The 25,660-nt window shown below is 39.0% G+C and overlaps 1 protein-coding gene across 1 annotated transcript; it reads right to left on the bottom strand.

Moving 5' to 3' along the window:
* Window positions 1-8,958: 8,958 nt before the first annotated feature.
* Window positions 8,959-18,969, bottom strand: LOC117300582 (zinc finger protein 800-like). Its single transcript, XM_033784243.1, has 2 exons — window positions 18,809-18,969; window positions 8,959-11,683 (listed from the first exon to the last, which is right to left on the bottom strand). The coding sequence occupies exon 2, from the start codon at window positions 11,652-11,654 to the stop codon at window positions 9,111-9,113; it is 2,544 nt and encodes an 847-aa protein (XP_033640134.1). The 5' UTR covers window positions 11,655-11,683; window positions 18,809-18,969; the 3' UTR covers window positions 8,959-9,110.
* Between the last annotated feature and the right edge of the window lie 6,691 nt (window positions 18,970-25,660).

Below are 25,660 nucleotides of genomic sequence, written 5' to 3'. Positions count from 1 at the left end.
GGGCTCAATGTCATGGCTCTGCTTACCACCGAATTCTACGCTTATGATCACCATTCTTTGCTTACAAGGCAAGCGCCAAATTTCTGTGCTACGTGTAGCTGTGTAATGTCTAGTAACGCAGAGTACACGATTGCCAAAATGAAATACGCTTGACATCAGCGTTGAGTTCCCCGCTTCTGTTAGCGATTTTTTGCTTATGGTAAGCAGAGCCATGCAAGTGGGCCCAGTTATTTTGAAAATCTCCCTGATTATAAATAAATTTGTTTATATTGAAATGTTTAAACTTGAACACTTGTTGCATTTTTTTTATATATTTTTTTTTGCATAGTAAATTTTAATGGGTTTTTGGGGCTTCTGTGTATTTATTATGATCTCTCAGAAAAGTGTTTCAGCTCTCTCTCTCTCTCCCTGTTTTTCAAAAATTATTTTCACGAATTTGCTCCTCACGCTTTACATGGTAGACGATGTGACCTCTGACGTCACTCGAAAACCATAACATAATTCGTGCGCATACCGCCGGGCGAAACCTTTGTGTTTTGGCAGCCAGCTAGAAAGTATATGCAATCTTACCATGACTATGCGTATTTTTGCCCGGCGAAACATGACGTACTGTATACAGTGTTTTGTCAACAGAGGGCGGTTTGAATGTAAACATGGGTCACATGGTCTATAAAGATGGTCATGGTTGGAAAATCCCCTTGTAATATGTTTGCTTGATGCTAAAAGATTTTGTTGTTTTACAGGTGTATTTCAGTGAGGGGTTAGGCTTAGGGTTAAAGAAAAATTGACTTGGAAAGCACTTCATTGTCTTAGACCCAGTTCATATAAGAGACATATAGTGTAGATAAAACCTTGGCCTAACCCTGGGTTATCAAACAAAGGACTGTGAACTATTTTGTCTTAAATTTTTCTTCACTTTGCTAAGCGCCTTGGAATAGACAACTAGAGTGATGATGATTTAAACATGTTTGAAGATTGATTGATTGAAAATGCTGATAAATGCTGACAAATACAAATAATTGAACTAGCTGGAAATCCTTCATGAACATCAACTAAAATATTTATTCCTCAATTTTATTCCAAATAGAACTTTACACAAAGATTGACAAAAACATTCATTTTATGTAGAAAAGATAGATATATAATATATTTATTATAACAAGAATCAACAGTTATTGAAGTGAACGTTTTGTTGTAAAGATATACAGAATAATAACTAAGTCTACTTCAATTTACAGCATGGATAAAGAACAATAGGTACACGAGCCCAGTGCCAAATGACACTTATCTGGATCTCACTGTTTAAAGACACTGGACACTATTGGTAATTGTCGAAGACCAGTCTTCTCACTTGGTGTATCTCAACATATGCACAAAATAACAAACCTGTCAAAATTTGAGCTCAATTGGTGCGAGATAATAATGAAAGAAAAAACACCCTTGTTACCTGAAGTTGTGCGCTTTCAGATGCTCGATCTCGGGACCTCAATATCTAATTCTGAGGTCTCCAAATTGAAGTCAAATACTTCAGCGAAAAATTACTTCTCAAAACTACGTTACTTCAGAGGGAGCCGTTTCTCACAATGTTTTATACTATCAACCTCTCCCCATTACTCGTTACCAAGTAAACTTTTAAGCTAACAATTATTTTGAGTAATTACCGATAGTGTCCAGTGCCTTTAAGGGCCTTATCAAAAGAGGTAACTCTTCTGTGTAACTTTGAGGCAACCAACTACTTTGCATGCTGCAGGACCATATGGCAGCACATGAGTATTTTTTCAAACAATATCAACGCGATCCCCCCCAAAAAACCTGGAACATTCAACTGGATTTTTTCTTGGAGATTGCCTAGAACCTGCCATGGGTGCGCCTGTACCTCATGTGACAAGGCCCTAAAGCTGCTACAATTAATAAGTATCAAGTAATAAGCCACAAGGGAAACTGACTGGGTAAATTTGAAAACATTTTGGATTGAACCTAGACAATTGACTAGAGCAGGATTTGAACCTGCGTACTCTGAATTGGCGTGCCGGTGCTCTACCAACTGAGCTCTCTAAGCTCGAATGGTGGCGTTCTCCATATTATTGTCAATGTTTGCTCGGGGTGCCAGTCAGACCATACTACTTGTAGCTGCTGTTCAGCCAGGGATCATAACCCGCACTAAAAACATTGTCACTTTCAGCAAAGTTTGCAATGCAAAAGTAACGTAGTTCAAAAAGTAAGGCTCTTAATACTTTTTTAAACTTCATGAAGTTGTAGGCCATGAAGAATATTGTGGGTCCCTTTAATAAACCAGTCTGGCTGAGCATAACCACACAGGAACGAGAGTCCATCAAACTCGGTCATGGCAACCAAAATCTACCAAACAGGCATGATAATTTAGCCCCGCGGAAAAAATAGGAGCATTTTATCAAGGGATGACCTAGTACACATGGTGGGGGCTTTTTATAGACATTTCAGGCCTTTAAATCACAATTTTTCAGATTTTTCCCAAGGGAAAACTTGGAAAAACCGACTAAAGTAGGAAGATATATTGCCTGACCAAAACTAAGCAATACTTAACAAAAAGTTGAAGTCAATTACTGTAAAACACCTTCTATATCACAAACTATACATTTTATTAATACATAACACATCCTCGAATAAAACACAACATTTTGTTCAAGACTCTGGGTCTACAAAAGCCAACAAACTTGATCAAAATATACCAGAGATGAGACCCTACAACGTCCTGACTGAACTGAGTGGAGTAAAACTGGACCCAATTTCATGGCTCTACATACCGTAAGCAAAGAATTGGGGCTTGCGGAAGGAGGGAGTTCTAAGCTTATACGTCAAGCAATTACATGGTTTGGCGGGGAATTTTGGCTTGTGCGCATACGTACTTCACAGTTACTAGGCATACTACGGTTACACAGCTAGCGCAGAAATTCTGCGCTTGCCGTGAAAGCAGAGAATGGTGATCAGAAGCACAGAATTCGACGGTAAGCAGAGAGCCATGACATTGTCACCTGAAAAGGTGTCATACAGGTTGAATTTAATCAATTTGATCATAAAGCTACTTTAGCAGACATATTGCTTTGAGATTTCCTGCTAAGCACAAAAAGGCAGCATACCAGTCATGTATTGTACACACAACATGGTATTTTGGCTGTTATATAACCTTATTCTGGTATTGTCTAGCCATTTTATTGTTGCTTAAAAGCAGCTCAATAAGCCATTTTGAGATATGGCGGACACAATACTACAACACTATCTTATAAGGTTTGGGTAAATTTGTGTGTATTACACCTCAACCAAACAGTGCATTCCTATCACAACCGCCATACCTCAAAAAGGCTAATGATACTGGGCCCGGCTTCGACCCGATTGAAAAAAGAAGGAAAAAAATGCAATTTTCTCTCAAAGCAGGCAAACTTTTCCTACAGGTTTCATCTCTATGATGCCCCTTTCAAAACAACATCATGGAAAATAGATAAGAGTTGCCTGTTGCTGCGGCAATAAACTCCACCAAAATTTAGTGAATGAGATTGTATTGTTTGAAAAACATAGATGTCCTCTACTGTGAAAGGGACATGTTGCCTTGATTGCCGCTTTGGGCTACATAAAAGCATCTGTTATGAAATTAATATGGTTGGAAGATCATGATGTTTTAAACTTGAATATATATTGGGTGTGTTCGATTAGCTTCCCTGTGTCGACCCCACTGATGCTACTTCGGGTGAGCCCCTGACAAGAGCTAGTCGAATGATCACTCACCCTCTCGTGGTGACGTCATGCACCTGGGGCCAGCCCCCAAGTGACCCACTCCACAAGCAGGGCACTGTATGGGGGCTGATCGTGAGCCCCTGGAATGACGTTAAAGCTATTCGAACATACCGGGGGCAGACCAGGGTCGACCCAGGGAAGCTAATCGAACGCACCCAAACAAATATCCTTTAAAAATTGTGCGTTTTTGCCTCTCTCAAAAAAAAACATCCTGAAAATTTGATAAATTTTCTCTTGTTTTGGAGAAAAGTCCATCGCATTTACTGAATGAGAAAATAAAATTAGCTATTGCAAACTGCTTGTAACCACTCACAATGTCCTGGCATAAAATTAAAAAAATTGCTAGTGGCCTGATGTTTTTATAGGCTTGTTTCATTGATAATCATCTGTTACTTTGCCATGCAGACTACCATATCCCACAAACTCAGATAACTTCCTGATTAGGATTTTGCAGGATTTCAGACTTTTAGGGCTTTTCAGATTCGTGAGACTTCTGAAAATCTACTTCATGGTAGTAGAATATAAAGCAAGACAAGTTCTCAACGGAACATTTTTATACTTGACAAATCAACAATTCAATTCAATTCAATTCAATTCAATGATCTACCTAGCAAGTAGATACACACATGGTGTTACCGCAAACCATACATTGATACCTTACCATGCAATTCCTCAAATTCAGATTAACATGTGCAAAATGACAATTTGCCCATTGGGATGCGCAAACTGGCTGAAAATACACAGCAGTACTAAGAGTATATTATTGTCAAAATTGTAACTTCCATTTTTAAAGGAACTGGGCACTTTTGGTAATTGTCAAAGAACAATAATATTACTTGGTGTAGCCCAACACAAAAATGCACAAAATAACAAACCTGTGAAAATTTGAAACCTAAAGAAACTAATCACTGAAAAACACCCTTGTTGTACACAATATTGTTTTTATGGTTAAAATTTTGAAAGTTTTTACTGCGCCTGGGAGCGTTTTTAATGGATTTGGCGCTATATAACTGTTTTTTTATTACTATCATTATTAATGTGTGCTTTCAGATGACTGAGAAAAGCTTTGGCCTCAGGCCTTTAGTCTTTCTCATATTCAAATATTTCACTGAGAAATTACTTCTTTCTCAAAAACTATGCTACTCACAATGTTTTACAACTAGATCAACATCTCTCCATTGCTCGTTACCGAGTAAGTTTTTATGCTAACAATTATTCTGAGCAATTACCAATACTGTCCAGTACCTTCAATACAGCCACATCACTCAATAAACGGGAAGCATTGAAATTCAATTGTTAAAAACAGTAACTCTATAACAAATATGTTACATTATTTGTTAACTTTTTAACAGATTTTGTTGTATGGATAGAATGTTTAATGATTCCAACAGACTCACATATAGGTCAGGGGTCGATTTCACATAGCTCTACAACTCATATTAAGACAATTTGTCAGTATTACCATAGTGATTTTTATTGCAACATCACAATTTACTTAGCAACTCGGTTGATTTGCAGTTAAGATCAATCTTAGCTCTTTGTGAAATCGGCCCCTGATCTGATCAGTTCATTTAATTTTTTGCATAAATTGATTCCAAACTCCAGATTTACAAGTATTAAAACACCAACAGTAGAACTGAAAACATCTCTTCCCCAGGTCAAAATTCTCGTTGAAACCTAGTTAAACTGGATTGACTCTGGTTAAACTGGGTAGAACCTCTAATCCTACCTCCATGGAACCCAGTTAAACTGTGTTTAACTGGAACCAGTTGAAAACCAGTTGGTAAAACTAGCTTCAGTTAAAACCAGGTGGTTTAAAATGAAATTTTGACAAAACCATGGTTTTAACTTTGTTGAACACCGTTTAAACCAGATGGTTTTAAACGGAAATCGGACACTATCCAGGTAAAACAGTCCCTAAAGTTAACCGAGTTTAACTGGAATTTTGACCCGATGCAATAATCTTCAAGCTACATTTGAAACAGCAAATTGCACAAAACACTATTTTTTGGGGGTCAAATGAAATTTCTTATAATGTGTACAATGATTATGTACATTATTTTTTTTAAAGCAAAATAAGTAACGATTTAAATGCATACGATTTTTTATTATTTTTTATATATATATACAAATGTGAATCAGCCTTAAAAAAATCACGACATCCGATGTCTTTTTAAAATAACAACCCAAGGCCATGTAAAACAAAAAGTTGTTCAGCAACCTACCCTTTTAATTTCTTAAAGACAGTGGACACTATTGGTAATTATCAAAGACCAATCTTCTCACTTGGTGGATCTCAACATAAGCATAAAATAACAAACCTGTGAAAATTTGAGCTCAATTGGTCTGCGACGTTGCAAGATAATAATGAAAGAAAAAACACCCTTGTTACACAAAGTCGTGTGCTTTCAGATGCTTGATCTGAGGTCTCGTAATCAAAATCGTGGAAAATTACTTCTTTCTCAAAAACTTTGTTACTTCAGCGGGAGCCCTTACTCACAATGTTTTATACTATCAAAATCTCTCTTTTTGTAACCAAGTAAGAGTTTATGCCAAAAATATTTTTGAGTAATAATAGTGTCCATTGCCTTTAAGGATAGGGAGGTTTTTTTTCCCAAAACAAATTGTGAAAATACAGGATAATTCAAAGAAAACTTTACAGTTATCTCCGTGTTCCATTCAATCTCAGGAAATCCTACTGTCAACTCTCAACAAATTATATGAAGACAAAAATTCAAATAAACATCACACAATGTGCAGTCGACTCTCTTTACGAAAGAACTGGGATAGGCCAACTTCCTCTTTTCTAAAAAAGGAACATTTGTTATGAGAGGACAGCAAAATAAAGAAACACAAAAGCAAAACTGAGATTAAAAACTTCAGAATGTACTCTTTATAAGCAGAACTTCTTTGTAACAGTGCTCTTTAAAACGAGGGTTGGCTGTACGTTCCTGTTTTGAAATTCACGCAGAAAATGTATCAACAGAAAATTTGTACTAAAACAGGAACCGGATGGGTTATCTGTCATTGATCATGTTTTTAGTTTATCCACAAATTTGCAACTCTTCCTTAAATGGGATTTAATTGATATGCCAGGATTTTTCCAGGAGTTGCATCACAATTACTACTGCAATTCTGATTAGTCGATCCATAGGAATAAGACTGTGATATAAACCTGATCTAATTGTGGCCCAAATCAAACTCCGCTCTATCAATTCTGCGTATTGCGCTATTTTAAAGCTATGCATCAAGTTTGCTTTATAGAGATTAATTCATTATCACAAGTGCATTCGTGGAATATAGAAACCTATAATGCGTCTGCGTTAGATATCAGACACAGAAGTGCTATTGCTGTCTATGTTTGAATAATAATATTGTGCTAGGAATTTTATTAGAATTCTTCCCTGTATACATTTCTTTCTGGGAATTCCTTGATAAATTGTATAAGACACTTCATAAAATAAAACAAATTCCATATATTGGTGGTTAACAATAATATGTGGAGAAACAGCCATTTCTCTGCATTTTTCTATTAAAACATTCATTATACATGTTATACTATATATACATTTTTATACAACTACTGCACTTCAGCAAATAATAATAATAATAGTGGCTTCTTATAAAGTTTTCAAATCTGTCACTAGGTGACACTCATGGTGCCTCAACATTATTACCCCTGGTCACCGTGGGAGATGTACTTAATTCCTTAAGCCGTATTGAAGCTAAAATAATCACAAAAACAATCTCTACCAAGAGTGGATTTCACATCGAAATGAGACTAGTCTTATCTTGAGTTAGGACGAGTTACTCGTCGTAACTTATGGACTAGCCTTAAGTTTATGAGACGAGACTAGTCTTATCTCCAGTTAGGACGAGTTACTCGTCCTAACTTATGGACTAGCCTTAAGTTTTTCTCCTAAGACTAGTTCTAACTCTTTGGTAAATCGACCCCAGGTACATCAAGAAGCAATAATAATAAAGGGTCTTGCTCAAGGACACAAGTGTCATGACCGGGATTCAAACCCAAACCATGATGACTCATCCCCAGACACCTGGGGAGGATTTCACAAAGAGTCCTAGGAGATATACAAATTGCATGGATATTCCTAAGTTAGGACAAGTAACTGGTCCTCACTCGAGATAAGACTAGTCCTAACTCTTTGTGAAATCCACCCCAGAACATAAGTCGGATGTACTACATCGCACGGCCACATCATGCCATGAAAAGATTGTGAAATCTCAAACATAATTGATTTAATAGATTTGATTTTCCTGCCCATAAGGTTAACAATTTTACATCTTGCTAACAATTTATTATTAACAGTTCTTCAGTTGTTGAACTGCTGTTGGTCTTTTAGGAGTTTTAGATTTGATTTTATGTATAGTCCCCCTTGTCCATTTCAAGATGATTTTTTGTACTTCAAGAAGTTGTTGTACTTCATCAAGGGCAAGATTGGCATCCAAAAAACTCACACATTGCCAAAAAGTGTTAAGACCTAGCTCACAACATTGGCATGTCTTTTCAAAGCTTAACAAAACTATAATGACATCTAATGTTTACACTTACCCCGTGGTCCCATTGGATTTTTTCTTTGCAGCCACGCAGAAAGTTACTGTGACTGGCTTAGGTGTATAGATTCTACTGTGTGAGCAGATCCCGTTTTTTGGCCCTGTCAAATTACCGTGGCTGCGGTAAGGTCGAGGCCAGTTTACCATGCGTTCCCATTGGATTTAATTTTGTCATTCTACAAAAAGTCACGGTACTTTAACTACATGTAACAAAAAAGTTCAACGGGAACACAGCTTTAGCAGTCCAACCTGCAAACTTGAGGACCCTGCCCATGGTGTGTCTGCAGTTGGTATGCAGAGCTGCCAACGTTTGCGTCTTGCAATCAGGGAGATTTTGAACAACAATAAGGGAGTATTGAAAACGTTTCCTCCTTAATCAGGGAGATTTTAAAATTTGTTTATCAGACCACGGAAAGATTTTCTTTTTTTCATGGAACTTTCTGCAGGATCAAGGAGAGTTGGCAGCTCTGCACACTGTCCCTTGTAAACAAAATAATTTTTGTTCCTCATCAGCCGTCGATTTCACAAAGAGTTAGGACTCGTGTAATTAGGACGAGTAACTCGTCCTAACTTAGGATTAATCTTAAGGTCTGCATGCAACAGTGCAGGGTTGGGACTCGACCTAAGTCATAAGATTCATCCTAAGTTAGGAAAAGTTTTGTGAAATCGACGGCTGGACTCGTTACGTTCATCTAAAAAAGCACAGCATGCAAATTCTACTTTAACTATGTACCTCAAGTCTTGTTTAAACAAAGGATATTAGTAGACCTTTACTTTGTCTTCATGCTGCCTATGAGCTGTCCTAGCTCGACAGTACCAACTTGAGTAGGGTGCTTCATCAAAAGGTGGTTCTTAAACCAGGAGTAGTTGTGCGACAGATACCCACAATACCGACATTTGAAGGTGCTGTATCCAAGATGGCGTCCAACGTGCTGTTTGAGTGTGCTCATGCTTGTAAAACGCTTCCGACATTTCAGACATCGCAGTTGACTTGGGTTGATCATGGCTTTGATGGCTTGAGCCTTCTTGGAGGCGGATTCCTGGTTTTTCTTATTGCTGCCCTGCTCCAGCGACGAGGATTCCTCCAGGAGGTGGATGCGGGTGTGTCGCAGCAATGAGCTGTGGTACTGAAACCGCTTCTTGCACTTGAGACACTTCATGTTCTTCTTGTCCATCATCGTTTGCAGCAAGGCTTTGTCTTCTTCCTCCTCCTTCTCTCGTGGACCTTTAGGCGAGACGCTTCGGTGATTCAGTCTTGCCTGACGCATCGGAGTCTCTCTCTCCTTCCCCAAGACAACTGAATCGACTAAAGATCTCCTTGAGGTCCCTGGAGAGCTTGTTGACGAGGATGCTGTATCCTTAGATGGGCTCTCAGTGACTTTACTTGTTGTCAACTCGGTCTTATGTCTAACTGGAGATGGAGATACATTGCCTTTGACGTCATCTGTTCCTTTGGTACTAGTCTTCTCAGCTGCAGACGCTTTGGCAGATGTGCTAGACTGCTTCGTAGATGCTGTAGTCTGTTTAGAATGAGTGCTTCCACCCTTTGAGCTTGCTCCTTGCTTTGGATTCTTCTCTTCAGATTTGACTGATTTGCTCGTTGACCCAATGCCTTTTTTAGAATCGGAATCATCAGTGTTTTGACTCTGAGTCAAGTTGATCCAGACCCCGACCTTCATGGATTTGATAGCCTCTGAAATTTGCTGAATGGTACGGAACTGCCGGCCATGTTTGCCCATCATATGACGGCGCATCTGTGTGTAGTCATTGTTTTCATAGGGACACATACGGCATCTGTACCGATTGTAACCAAAGTGGTTACAGCAGTGTTGCTGCAGTCGCCGCACTGTCGACAGCTGCTTGTGGCAGCGACGACAACGCATATTTTTCTCATCCATGGTCTGCATGACTTTGCCCCTGGCAATTTCCTCCTGGGTAGCGTTGGATGCAGGAGTATACTTCCCTTCAGCCTGTAACTTCTCTCTCTCATGGATGACTTTGTGCCGTGCCACATTACGACGATTGGCGAATGTCTTAAAACAGATGTCACAAGTTGGCGAGGAGCTGCTGTCATTGTTATTTTGAGCACTCTTGCTTTCGGAGCTTTCCTCACCCTTTTCCTCGATCTTGCGACTCAGGAGTTCATCTACTCTGTCAGTGGACAGGTTATGCATAGCCTGGATGTGGCGACGCACATTGTACACAGATGGGCTGCGATACTGACACAACGGACACTTGAAGAGTGGCTTCTTGTGGATTCTCATGTGCCATGCGAGGGCAGTCCAATTCTTACACTTCTTCTTACACACTTTGCAGGTGTTCCTTGCAGATATCTGCTGCGCAGTTAAACGGGGAGTAGCAGTCGTCTTCTTCTGTCGAGGAGATACACTGCTAGACTTCTTGTCAGCATGAGGAACACGTGGTGAAACACTCGACCGAGACATAGTTGGGCTCACTGCAGATTTGGGGGTCTCTACTTCAACTCGTAGCGAGTCTTTCTTCCCCATGTCAGAGGGAGGAGAGGTACATTTTTCCAGGTAAACTTGAGTATTCACTGTCTTAAGCAGGGTGTGCAGTGTGTCTCTCTTCTCCCCAAATGTAGCAGTAGGGATTCTTCCTGCTTTGGCAGCCTGACGGATGGTTATCTCACCGACAATCTTAGAGGTGTCTTCGCCATGATCTCTCAGAGAGTTGAATGCACTTAGTTTGTTGATCTGTTCCTCGTGGAGAATCTGATCAGGCCTGACAACTTGCTGCTCCACCGCTCTTGATGTGGTTGGGATCTGGCGAAGGACAACAAACTTAGAGTCCTCAGGGTCATCTTTGACAAGTTGAAAGTTCACTCCTCTACTGGACTGCTTTGAGGTGCCACCTTTCTTTGTTGAAGTGCCTTCTGATTTTGTTCTGATGTCTTTGTCAGGGATGGAGGCTCCCCAAGACAGAATGTGGGCGGCTTCTTCAGGTGACATTCCATACTCTCTGGCATCAGTGTTCTGTCGCTTACCGACCACATGGCCGTCAACGCCGGCACGCTCAACACAAAAGCACTTCTTGTGCTCGACAAAGTTCAGCAGTCCACGAAACAGGCTGCGGCAAACGCGGCACTCATAAATCACGTCGGCTTCCTGTAGGATAAGCTGCTTCAGGAAGGGCGTGCCGAAGCGGAAACAATTAACGATCTGTTGGATGCCTTGGTGGGCGGGATTCATGGCTGGATGAAGGATGGTAACGTCGGGCTGTTTAGCCGTGGCGTCTGGCCCTTCTTGACCCTTGGCGACGTCAGCTTGGGTATACTGTACACCCATGTTTGACATGGTGGCAACGTGAGCAGGATGTAAGGTGTCTGGAGTAGAGGAAACAAAAAATAAACACAAAACAATTATTTTTACTTTCATGGGTTATGGTAATCTCTTTCATGGTATAATTGTACAACAAAATATTTCCACACAGAAAACAATCTGTTTGAAATATGTTTGGTAGGCCTGGGTGAATTATTCAAGTATCCGGTTAATGGCGAATAGGTTTTCCTATCCGTAACTGCGAATGCCTTTTTTTTCTTAACCAGATATCCGCATAGGGCGCAAATAGCTATTTATAAACCGGATAGTTCTGTAATTACAACCAAGTAACCGGATATTCTTTAGTATCCGAATATCCGCGGACGTCGGGCGACAACTGATAGGAATGTTTTGTCTGAATCCTCATGAAACTTCTATTAAGACAACATAAAACAGCATAAATTAAGTATTTAACTATGCTCACCTCCGTGAAGAGTTAAAACAATGACATTTCTGACGTAATTTGTTCAAAGATTACAAAAGTTTTCCTTCACGTAGAGTCAATCACGATCAAAAGAAAAAGCAAATCGCCATCTTTAAATTAGATCCGGTTATTTTTATGAATGAACCGAGTGACACTGTCTAAAACTACCATCAATCTGCCGATAAGATCTCATTCACAAACGAACAGCGCCCTCTAGCAGCAAAAAAAAATATTTTTAATATTTTCTTTTTTTTCTTTTTTTAATAGCGCCCTCTAGCGGCGAAAAAAACTATTCGAATATCCGGTTAATTTCGGATAGTTGGGCAGCGGTATCCGAATATCAAAATTTGACTACTCGCCCAGCACTAATGTTTGGTATGTGTCCTACACATGTACATTTATAACTAAGGAAATTTGACTGTACCAGTACTATAAAGCAACTTCATATTGGAATAGCTTTGTAGAGTTGTGCGCCAGTCTATTTTCCTAAATGTTCCAACTTGTTTAAAAAAAACAAGAGAAAAAATAAATAAAACCACTTTAACCGTTTCTACAGATCCAAATCAGAGCTATGAGCTCTAAAAGGAGCAGGTCAACATGGTAAACCCAATTCCAATGATTGAAAAAAAAATCCAGTCTTTAACAGTCACAAAACCCCAAGCAACAGTGGGGCAGCTACAAAGCAAAATGTACAGTCACAAATTGTACATGTAGAAGATTTAAAATAATGTATTATATTTGTAGGGGATTAAGAAACATTCCACAGGAAAAAGGGATGGCTTCATTTTCCAAATCGTTTTAAAGGCAGTGGACACTATTGGTAAATGTCAAAGACTAGTCCTAACAGTTGGTGTATCTTAACATATGCATAAAATAACAAACCTGTGAAAATTTGAGCTCAATCGGTCGTCGAAGTTGCGAGATAATAATGAAAGAAAAAACACCCTTGTCACACGAAATTGTGTGCTTTCTGATGCTTGATTTTGAGACCTCAAATTCAAAACTTGAGGTCTCGAAATCAAATTCGTGGAAAATTACTTCTTTCTCAAAAACTACGTCACTTCAGAGGGAGCTGTTTCTCACAACGTTTTATACTATCAACCTCTCCCCATTACTTGTAAACAAGAAAGGTTTTATGATGATAATTAGTTCGAGTAATTACCAAAAGTGTCTACTGCCTTTAAAGAAAATGAAGGTCTCATTTCTGTTTTACTGTCAGCTTTGTTTTTAACCCTAAAAGACAATGGACACCTTTGGTAGGCCTAATTGTCAAAGACCGGTGATCTGTTCTCACTTGGTGTATCTCATGCATTAAAATAACATATCTGTCAAAATATGGACTAAAATGGTCATCAAAGTTACAAGAGAAAACTGTTAGAAAAAAAACACCCTTGTTACACAAATTTGTCTTAATTTGCCTTTCGGATGCCTGAATTATTTTATTACATTCAAATATTTGAATGAGAAATTACCCCTTTCTCAAAAACTACAGTATGTTACTTCGGAGGGATCCGTTTTGCACAATGATTTATCCTGTCGGCAGTTCTCCATTGCTCGTTACCATAAGTTTTTTTATTAGGAAAATTTAATATCATTAGTCAAATTATAAGGAAAGCTAAACCAATTTTAATTGGGTAAAACTGTTTAAAACTTTTTAAAAACATCCCAATGTTAACAAGCAAACCTATTAAAGCCATTATACACTTTCGGTAAACAGTATTGTCCAAGTCCCACACTTCGTGTATCACAACTTATATATAAAATAACAAACCTGTGAAAATTTAGGCTCAATCGGTCATCGGAGTCGGAAGAAAATAACGGGAAAACCCACCCTTGTTTCCGCGCGTTTCGCCGTGTCATGACATGTGTTTACTATAAATCCGCAATTCTCGCTATCGAGAATTGATATTGTTTTAATGTTTTCTCAAAAAGTACAGCATTTCATGGAACAATATTTCAAGAGAAGTCTTTCACCATTACCTTCTGTAAACCCTGTAAATTATTTGTAAATCTGTGAACTTTTATTTTTGTTTCTGTACCGAAAGGGTCCAATGGCTTTAATACATACATGTATGACAAAATTGATGATCCAACCTGTAGCTTTTTGAAATAATGTCAGTGAATGATTTCCCTTGCATTGCATAGCAGAGTGCATAGTGTATAGCAGAGCAAAATGCTATACAACAAAATTCAAAATGCTTTAAAAAAAACCTGGACTTGCTATATCAGCATTCAGTGTGCACAAAATAAGTTCAGTCTAAATTTCTTTCTAGAGCTGTACGCTTAAATTGCTGGACGGAATCATTCCCTGAACATGCTGAATGTGATGTCAGTCATGAACATAAGACTAAACAGATTAGAAAGATAGAGGGCAGCATTGTTTCCACTCATATCATGGATGAAAATAATGTTGCCCTTTATAGCTTCTTGCACTTATCTGAACCAAGTAACACTGTGTCTGTAAAGTATTGAGCTCAGCTGTCCTACTCGGGATCAGGAAATGTAACCAGGAACAAATAAACTTTAAAGACTTTAACTTTAAAGGCAGTGGACAATATTGGTAATTACTCAAAATAAATAATAGCATAAAACCTGACTTGGAAACGAGTAATGGGGAGAGGTTGATAGTATAAAACATTGTGAGAAACGGCTCCCTCTGAAGTGGAGTAGTTTTTGAGAAAGAAGTATTTTTCAACGAATTTGATTTTGAGACCTCGAGTTTAGAATTTGAGGTCTCACAATCACGCATCTGAAAGTACACAAAAAAACACAACTTCGTGTGACAAGGGTGTTTTTTTTTCCTTTCATAGTTATCTCGCAAATCCGAGGACCAATCAATCTCAAATTTTCACAGGTTTGTTATTTTATGCATCTATGTTGAGATACAGCAAGTGAGAAGTCTGGTCTTTGACATTTACCAATAGTGTCCACTGGCTTTAATGTATGCTACGTCTTGTTGCGGTACAACAGGGTACACGTGCAGAAGACTATTGGCTCTTCTTGACATTGGGGAGGGGGGTTGCTGTGTGGAAATTGTGCAAGTTAAGTTGGGCGCTCAAAAATGTATGTTTGTGTCTCATATGCCCGCCGCCCGATGCTGCTGTTCCATATATTTTTCCATTTAACCGAGTTTGTCTTTTGAGTATTTATATTGACGTTTTAGAGATGTCGAGGCCCTCATAGTATTGTTGTACTAATCTCAATCATTTTGAATTTATTTTTTATTACACATTTCTCATAATGCTGGGGCTTCTTTATCAGGTCAATAATATTTGTCTTCAGGAGCAGAGTATACTGTTTGAAACGTCGAGACCAAACCGGCTCTTTTCAGAGCCAACACTCACCCTGAGAGATTTATACATGGTTGTACCCGCAAGTTTACTATTTATTTATAGTTTCTTCTTATGTCTCAACACCATGCAAAGCTACAAACAATACTTAATATTTGTAAAGTTGCATAAAGGGGCTCGCCCTAAAACATTAACAAATCAACTGGGACAAGGGAGGTCGATGCCACAAATCGTTAGATGCAGCTATTACCTCCTGATTTTGTATTAAATCTTTTATTGCACATTTTCTCATTGTATCATCACTTGTACCTAACCCATACTCCCTCAGGGAGTACATATAGCAAGGCATTTCCGGCTTGGTAAAGAGCACGCTATGAGGAAATAGTACATTTCTACTGGAGTGTTTAAAGGGCACCAAGTCAATGACCAGGGGGGGCATGGAGGCAAACGCCTTCGTTGCCTCTGTGAGCAAGCCTGCTCCACCTAGGCCCACTTGCCCACAGGTGATCATGTGGAACTCTCTACAACTTTGTACCAAAAAATTTAAATATCTTTTCAAAACTTATCTTATGTCACAAGTTTTCAAGGACTAATTTTGTTGTCTGTTTATCTTTGTTTTTGTTGTTTTTTTTTACTGCGCCTTGAACACCCAGCAGGGTGAATATGTGTGCATTATAAGTCTCATTATTATCATTAGAATTATTATTAATAATGTTCTGGATTCTGGCTGGGAGCCAACCACTGTCCATGTAACCTGCCCCCCCCCCCCCCCCCCAAACTCACCTTCATGTAAATCCAATGAATGGCAATTGGTTATGTACGGTTGTGCCATGGATTCAAGTGAAGACAAAAAAAACGAAGTATTTTATGCTTAGCTGATAAATATTCTTTAATCCCTCAGATTTATTTTATGATGCAAGATATTTTGTTTGTTTAAAACATTTGTAGTAAAGTTTACATTCCAGTCGTACCAACAGTCTCATTATAATACAGTATACCAGCATCATGTGACATCAGAATAGTGAAGATGCTACAAGGGACCAGTGAATGATTTCCCAATACAAATTACACGTGTACATTTCCATTGCTCCTAAAAAACTCCATCATTTGCAGCCCAGGAATTTCATCTTTAGGTCAAGGTCATTTTCACTTTGCAAACTTCTGAAGGGGCACCAAGGCCAAGACAATGGGCAACCAAGCTGTAATTCCAGGCCTGATTTGCAACTCAATACATTGAGTGTGAACAAATTTGGTCTATGGGGTCATTCAGACACAGTACTAACGTCGGTTTTAAGGCAGTTTTAACTCATTTGGGTTTAACTTTGTGTGTCGGAACGCTCTTAAAACTTTTAACCGAATCGAGTTGAATGCGAACGAGTTAAAATTGTTAAACGCTATGCACATCCAGTTTAACTCTCAACAGATGGCCCAGTGACCTTTGTAATCATTACTTAAACACAAGGTGACCAATGAACAGGACAATAAACCGGATGAGAGTAATGAGGTTGGTTTGCTTTGACTTCTTTAAACCATCGATAAACCGTATAGGGGTGCTTTCTGAACGCAAGGGGAACAACTTTTTACGACCACCTCGAAAATTAAACCGGTTCGGGTCTAACTTAGTATGCTGTCTGAACATACCCTTTTATGTATTTTATTGTTTATTGGCCTAAATGCTGGTGAAATCTAGACCTACTGTGTATCTAACCAAGTCTCATGCATCTGCCATGAGACTCAAGCTTTAGGGGGTCTGTCTCACGCTCCCACGCCCCACAACCATTTTCTGTGAAAAACCAAAATGGGTAATAATTGCCAATTGGCAAGTCCCTACCTTCATTTAGGAGAGGAAATAATGTTTCCAATAGAAACCTATGTTTCAATGCCGAGATATTTCCCCCAGTTGTCACCAACAGTAGCGCATTTATGTAAAGCACTAAACTTGGAAATGTGCGCGCTCGTTCTGATGAAATTTTATGGAACATTTTGTTCAAAAAACATAGCCTTGATGTTTGTGGATGTGGCGCGACAAGTAGTCTTTGGGTCAATGCGGTACTCTTTACTCACAGCGCCACTAAGGCAACAAGCAGTGCGGAGTAAATCAGGGCGCTGTAGCGACCCCAAAAAATACTTTTAGGTAATGCAGCAGCTAAGGATTCGTGGCACTTTGATGGTGGTAAGTATTGTTGTGGATCGATTTTGTTTTGGTTTTTAACACAAAATTGAATTATTTTATATTTTATTTTTTATTTTTTCTCAAAACACTATTTTTTGGGGGCACATCCCGTAATCCAAGTAATACCCCAAAAATCCCTAATCAAATGAATATTTTTTTAAGGGTGGGGAGGGGGGTGGTTCTGAAAAAACTTGCACCTAGCTGGTGTCTGAACTTGACATCTCTTGAAATTTACAGTGGTTTCTGTTCCTCCTCTTTAACTCTGTGGACCCTGGTACGAAGACACCTAGCCTTATATAGACCGGAGCCTTGTATTGTATGTGGATTGGGTTTCCAGTCCCAATCTGATTACATGGGTTTTCCCCAAAAAGGTTTTTTTCCCCACATGTTTCATATTAATTTTGTTTGTTATTGGTGCTTATAAAAATTATAGGAAGTCCAATAATTTACTTTGTTCGTTCCATGTCATCTTCAGGATAGGCCTTTTTACCTTAGTAAAAAAAACAGTAAATTTTGTCGATTAAGAATTTATTGACAAACTCTTTTATTCTCATGTTAGTGTCTGGATGGTACATGACTCATGTAAATAATACAGCGCACAATGCAATGTACGGAAAATCAAAAATGTAAACTTTAATGAACTTTTTATCTGAATGAACTTTTTATCTAAAAACTAATAAATCAACAATCATGTAAAAACGACACACACATTTATTTTGAAAGAAACTTCTGGAAATTATTTACTGAAAGTGGAAATATATCATGTGACACAATGCTAGCTAGGGTTAAACATAGGCAAAGCAAAGGACAAACAAAGAAGAATGACAACACTTTAATGGTAACATAATTCACTTCATTTTTGAGTTGTGCCATTTTGGCAAACCAGTCATGGCCACTGACTCATGTTCAGAAACCGACGACAAAAATACACACACGGCCGGTAGCCGACACATTACGTTCATGACGTTAACATTCCAATTTTTGACTTTTGAAAAGCATTCTCAACTCCAATCCACATGTATTGTCACATGTACCACAGCATAGAGACTGTACAGTAGGTTCGTCTGGCATTTGGAGACGAAGCAAAGGGGACAATTTTGAGGGTAAATGTTTCACGGAAATATTGGCACTTTTTCGGTACAAGAGCCAAAATGCACGAGTCCTGACGCACCGCGTCTGCACTCAGCCGGTTCGGGCCCTAACCGACCCCAAAACAACCCCCAAATTCACCCTTTCGACCTACCTCGAAACCAACAAAAACACAACGAGATGCTGTCAAGAGGTGCTTGAGCTATCACTGGCTACTGGATGGGTTTCCAACTGGACGACAGGGGGGAAATTAGCGAAGAATTTGCGAGGAATCGACACATGCCGGTTTCCGCACACCGTACGAGGGCAGAGGAGCAATGGCGCACACTCACTCTTTCTTCTGCATTACCCACAATGCAACGCGAAACAACCCTTGCGAGTTGGCGGTCGTTTAGTAAAATCACACGTCCGCTATGGCTGGCTCGGAGGCTACGCACGGTCCGCGTTCACACGGCTCGATTTCTCAGTGCTCCTGGCTGGGCTTAGTTTAATAAAGTTGCTAAGCAGCAAATTCTGCGTAACAAATTTTCTGTCTATGCAAGAATTGACCGAGGTATTAGTCGCAGCAATTGTACTGTATGGTGTTCTGACTGGTAAAATAATGTTTGATTATAATAAGTTTATTTGACAGTGCTAAGCAAGTTGTTGTGTTTATTGAAATTGGGCCCTGATGGTGAAAAGAAGAAAAAAAAACTTCTAACAAAATTAAAAATAAGCTATAAATAATGGAAATTTTGTTGTGTAATTAATTTCCTTTAAATGTACATTTGTGTACCATTAATGAGATTGGTAAGCATGACATTAATCTGGTTGATCATTGTACAATATTTTGGAAGGAAATCATGAATCCGGAAGACCTTCTAAAATCGGTGTTATCCTTGAAGGTTTTCATGGACTAAATCCGACTCTCTTCGGTCTGTCATGATAGGCTTACGGGGGGGGGGGGGGGGGGGGGCGCTTATAGTAGTTCCTTGCGGGCACTGTGTGGGGAAGTTATATTAAATTGGCTAGTGCAAATTGTCCATTACAGCAACATCATTTGCAGTGTACAGTAGTGCCTGGTGTGTCGGGTCAATTAGTGTCTTCGGACGGCATGGCGGTGAAACTGTTCCTCCACTCAACATCAAGCAATTGCCGGGGAGCGGGCTACAGTGTCGAGGAGGAACGGGGGATCATTATACACACCCGCTCCCCTCTGTTTACCCATGAAAGCATTGACAACACAGGCAACCAACTGCTGCTCGGCCCGCAGTGTTCCCTCCCTGAGAAGACCCGCCGGTGTGGCAGGAGATTCTGTCCGAGATATGCCCCCCCCCCTTCATATGCCGGTGTCGCATGCAATTATGTCCTCTATGCAATACTATCCGGAGGACATTGTTGCATATGCAATAATGTCCGCCGGACGGTTTTGCATATGCAATCGTGTCCGCCCGGACGCTGCTGCATAATGCAATTGTGTCCGCCCGGACACATTTGCATATGCAGTTGTGTCCGCCCCCGTGCAACTTAACCGTCCTTGCAGTAAATTAAACGCCCTTGGTATTCGCTGCAACCCAAAAATACGTGAATATTCATGCTGCATACGTAGGTTCAGTACATGCACGATCGCTACGCGCGCACGTACAGTCATGTACATGTCCGCCGGACGGTTTTTGCATAGCCCCGGACACGATTGCATATGCAAAAGTGTCCGGAACGGACAGTATTGCATGGCGGACACAATTGCATCTGACACCGGCAAACTGTGTACAAACTTCTTCTGATAGCGCCCTCTTTTAAATCATCCTTTTTCAGCCCATGTTACTTTTCCATATGAGGGACAGAATGTCCGGTGGCCATAATTCCCTAGGACACCCGGCGGCAGGCCCAGAGTAAAGAAACATCCTATAATTCTGGGCTACGTGGCACCAGGGGATCAGGTTGACTGAGTGGTTTATTCCCCCTGCCTGTGGACCCTGGTTCTAATCCCACCTCAGACCAGAGCCTTAGGCCTACATGACTGGTTTGGGTTTCGAGTCCTGATGACGGCATGGGTGTTTCCATATCTGGGCTTTCCTCCCACATCTAAACCTGAACTGAACATTCTTCTCGTTTCCATCCATCCCGTTCTTGGCGCAATGCTGTTTGCTGTGTAATTACTGTCTCCTGGACACTTGTTGTTGTTTTCCCCTCAAAATTAAATATTCCATCTTTAGACGAACCAGGCGGAGCGGAACCATTTGGGTCAAATTTCATAAAGCCTGTATAATAGGCACAACAACTTGCTAAGCTCAGAAAAATACTGCTCAACAGAAACAGAATATCAGCCAAAAAGACATTTACGTTTACATTTTTGTTACGTGCCCTACTCAATTTATTTTTTGCTTAGCAAACAGATTTGCCAAACAGTAATTTCTGCTACACAGCTTTCAGCAGTTTCCTCATAGTTATAGTGTCCCGCTAAAGCTTCGTCATTTTTTAATATTTTTTTTAACGGGCACTCTCCGACTCTATACGTTGCCGTGCTCCGGGAAGACCGTCCTTGCGCCAAGTCCATGACGTGTCCGAGGCCCCCTACCCAGCCGTGCAAGGGCCCGAACCGGCCTCTCGGTCGTGCTTTAATAACGGACTGAACCATTGCTCGGATCCCTCAAGGATAATCGAAACGAGACGTGCCGTCTACAGCAAAAAAATAAAAAAAAATAAATTGAAAGCATTGATCGCTTGCTGCGACTTTACAACGAAAGGTTCACCCAAGGACATGCCCAGGGTAAACAGGATGTCGAGGGTTCAAGTCCCTACTCACCGGCCGATGGAGTACCCCACAGCCTCAGTCGGAAAATTGTTTAGTCACAAAGAGAGGTTTGTGGTAACCGCTGGTTAACGACTCAACGGCGGTTCGATCAGTTTGATCTGATCGTCTTCAGGAGAATGCTGGACTCTCTGTTTATGTACAGTTACTGCCTTGGGGGATTAACGGAAGTGACTGCAAAATGTCACACCTCAAATCAGCATGTTAGTGTTTCCACTTTCCAGTGATGCGGCACATCCAAAGGGTTCATGCTCTTCTTCGCAGTTGCGGCCTATTGCTTAGCAAAAAAACGCAAATGAGTGGGGCACCAGTTCCAGCTATGTACACTTTATGGAATGTTGGCTAGTAGTAAGATTTGTCTGTGCTTAGCAAGTTGTTATGCTTATCATGCTTTATGAAATATTGGGCTCATCGGGACCCGAGGGACCATGTACAGGATGTGTGCCAAAAGTTGTCGGGATATATACCTCCATCATGGTGCGGCCATGTTGATTTTACCAATGTAACCAAACCGAGGACGGAAAGGCAAATAGTCTGGTTCGTTTTTGTACAGTGACTATTGGCATCCATTACTGTTACCAGATACAATGAACATGACCAAGATGGCTGCTGCAGGGTCACAGTCAAAATGACGCCTGTAGTGACGGGTCAATATCAATCAAAACCCGGATGAATAACATAATGTTTTAATAGATGTAAAATTCGCATCGGGGATAAAGCATATCATTTTGTTTTTTTACTTCGTACAATTTTATTGTGGATTTCCTCTTTCAGCGCATAATGTTACATAGACCTATACGGTGATATAATAGTATGCGCTTTATAAGAGTGGTTTCATTAACTTAGAGCGATGATCCCCACCTTTATATATATTTATTTAGTGTCAGTGTAGGGCCTAGAACTGACAGACTATAAATCCTACTGGGATCGGTTTAGAGTTTCAACTCTGACGTGACAGTGCACAAAACAGAGAGAAGCCTACAGCTGCGATATAGTGATGTTCTTGATTATAAAGGTGGCCAGTGATATATGATCGCACCTAAATAAGACACGAAGTTCATAGGCCTACGTGCTGTACTACTATGATCCATTTTCTAGAAGAAAAACTGCAAGGAACGAACAATTTTATCAGATTCGTTTCCATTGTTCAGTAAATGCTTTTAAAATATTGGATATATTTTTGATATTGCTAGGCGACTAAAATTTCACTGATGTAGTGAAGTTTATAATAAATATTTGTCAAAGAAATCTACAATATTATTTTCGGCAGGGATAAGCCCGGTACATAAGTTGTATGTGATGTTGCAGTAATGGTATTTCCAGCTTTTTATTATGAATACTGTCTTCAGAGAAGTAGATCAAAGAGCACATTTTCATTTCATGTGAACAAAATAACGGTTTATTCTTTCTTTTCACCAGGCTGACTTTAGTCTGCATGAATTCAGATGAAAGTATGACAAATTGCATCATTAAAAAAGGGGTTCCAGTTTTCAGTTTCTGGGAATGAGTTTTATGCAAAGATTCCAGATGGTACTTTTCTCATCTATCAAAAGTCTCAAAAGTAAAAGATTTTTAGATGGTAGTCAAAGGTTTAGATAGAACCTTTACCATCCATCAAAAGTTTTCAAAAGGTACTCATCTCATCCACCAAAAGTCTCAAAAGTTTAATATTTTCAGTTGGTACTTTTCTCACCTATCGAAAGGCTCAAAGGTAAAAAACGAATTCAGACTTTTCTCATCTATCAAAAGTCCAAGGTTTTCAGTTGTTACAATAATCACCTCTCAAAATTGCCAAAAGTCTAAGGTTTTAAGATGGTACTTTTCTCAATAATTAATTATCAAACGTCTAAGATTTTCAAATGGTACTTTTATCATCTATCAAAAGTCTCACAAGTCCAAATTTTGTTTGAGTTGGTATTTTTCACATTATTATTAATGGTCAAAGGTTTTTTGATATTGTACTTTTCTCATCTCCCAAAAGCCTCAAAAGTCACAGAGTTTCAGATGGTACTTCCAATCCATCAAAGGTTTCCTCAAAAGTAAAATATTTCTAGGCTATCAAAAGTCATGATAGTTCATTAGTTTCAGATGGTTATTTTCTCATTAAGCCCAATGTTTTTTTTGAGATGGTACTTTTTTCACCTATCAAAGATTTTCAGATGGTATTTTTATCATCTCTAAGAAGTATCAAAAGTCCAAAATTTTCAGAGCGGTACTTTTATGTATCAAACGTATCAACAGTTCAAAGATTTCAGATGGTACTTCATCAATCAAAGGTCTCAAAATCCAAGTTTTTTTTTAGATGATACTTTTCTCGTCTGTCAAAAGCCTCAAAAGCCAAAGAGTTTCAGATGGTACTTTTCTAATCAATCGAAAGTACCAAAAGCACAGGTTTTCAGATGGTACTTTTCTCATTTATCAAACGTCAAAGGTTTTTAGATGGTACTTTTCTCATCTATCATAAGTCTCAAAGGTCTAAGGTTTTAGATGGTACTTTTCTCACTTATCAAACGTCAAAGGTTTTCATATTGTACTTTTTCGCATCCATCGAAAGCCTCAAGTGTCTAAGATATTTAGGTCGGTACTTTACTCTATTAAAAGTCTCAAAGTCTAAGGCTTTTAGATGGTACTTTTTTATCAATCAAAAGTCCTAATTTTCAGATGGAACTTTTCTTATAAATCAAAAGTCTCAAAAGTCCAATTTTGTTTTCATCTTGTACCCTTTCTTATCAATCAAAAGTCTCAAAGTTGCCACAATTTTCTAATAATTCTCCAGCATGTTATGTAACAACCGAGTTCAAAGATATTCAAAAAGCACAGGTCAATAATATTCTGTAGACTGTAGACTTTTTATTCTGCAGACAATTTCTGTTTATATTTATTTGCATGATTTATTTGCATGATTTGAAAATAACCTGTTACAATTACGCTTAAACATTAGAAGTAGTTGTTATACTAAATAACATAATAGTTTTAAAGTTGTTATGTTGTAACGAAAATATTGCACTTTTAGGGATTTTGTTTAATCTTTAAGAGATGTGAGAAAGAAAGAAAAACATTTGATTGATGTAATGAACAGGGAAAAAACATAAGTTTGGATTTACGATAGGCCTACAAGGCAAATTGATTGAAACTAGAGACAATCTGCAGATGATTTATCCCAAGTTTCAACCAATTAGAGTGAATTTCAGTCTAAAACTTTAAAGACCTGGACACTATTGGTAAGTATTATTGTCAAAGACCAGTCCTCTCACTTGGTGTACATGTATCTCAACATATGCACAAAATAACAAACCTGTGAAAATTTGAGCTCATTTGGTCGTCGAAGTTGCGAGATAATAATGAAAGGAAAAAACACACCTTGTCACACGAAATTGTGTGCTTTCAGAAGCTTGATTTCGAGACCTCAAATTCTAAATCTGAGGTCTCAAATTCAAAATTTGTGGAAAATTACTTCTTTCTCGAAAACTACGTTACTTCAGAGGGAGCCGTTTCTCACAATATTTTTTAACAGCTCCCCATTACTCTTTACCAAGTAAGGTTTTATGCTAATAATTATTTTGAGTAATTACCAATAGTGTCCACTGCCTTTAAGAGAGGATGTGACGAACATTGTCTATTTGTTTTCAAAGTCCTGAGGGTAAAAGTACACTCTACAGGCAACTCAAGGTAAAATTAAAACCTTCAGTGCTATGTAATTAGAGCAGTTGGTTTGTCTTGGCTGCTTCTGTGTGTGCCAGTGTCAAATTGTTGGTATCATATTGAGCAAGACTTGGAATGGGTTGATAACAAATATTGCCCATGAATCGTTGCAAACATAATCAGTAACGAAAAAAAGCCTTATAATTGGTTAAGATACATGCACAATTGTTAATAGCTATCTCTTATTTTAGCTTAAAACTAAATTTCTAAGTAGTTGACATGTGGTTTAAAGGCACTGGACACCTTTGGTAATACTGTCATTTCAACATATGCATAAAATAACAAACCTGTGATAATTCTGACTCGATTGGTCATCGAAGTTGCAAGAGTATAATGAAAGAAAAAAACAAAAAATGTGTTTGCTTACAGATGCCTAAATATAAGGTTTCAGGCCTGAAGTCTTTCAATATTTGAGTGAGAAATTACTTGTTTCTTAAAAACTACATTACTTCAGAGGGAGCCGTTTCTCACAATGTTTTATACCACATGTATCAACAGCTCTCAGTGGTTTGT

This window comes from Asterias rubens, chromosome 16, assembly GCF_902459465.1.
Source record: "Asterias rubens chromosome 16, eAstRub1.3, whole genome shotgun sequence".
Classification (NCBI taxonomy): Eukaryota; Metazoa; Echinodermata; class Asteroidea; order Forcipulatida; family Asteriidae; genus Asterias; species Asterias rubens.
Note: the sequence above shows the minus strand (reverse complement) of the source record. Positions and strands in the feature narration are given on the sequence as shown.

Excerpts from the sequence above, each read along its gene's own strand:
- LOC117300582 (XM_033784243.1), bottom strand. The coding sequence starts at position 11,654 with ATGTCAAACATGGGTGTACAGTATACCCAAGCTGACGTCGCCAAGGGT.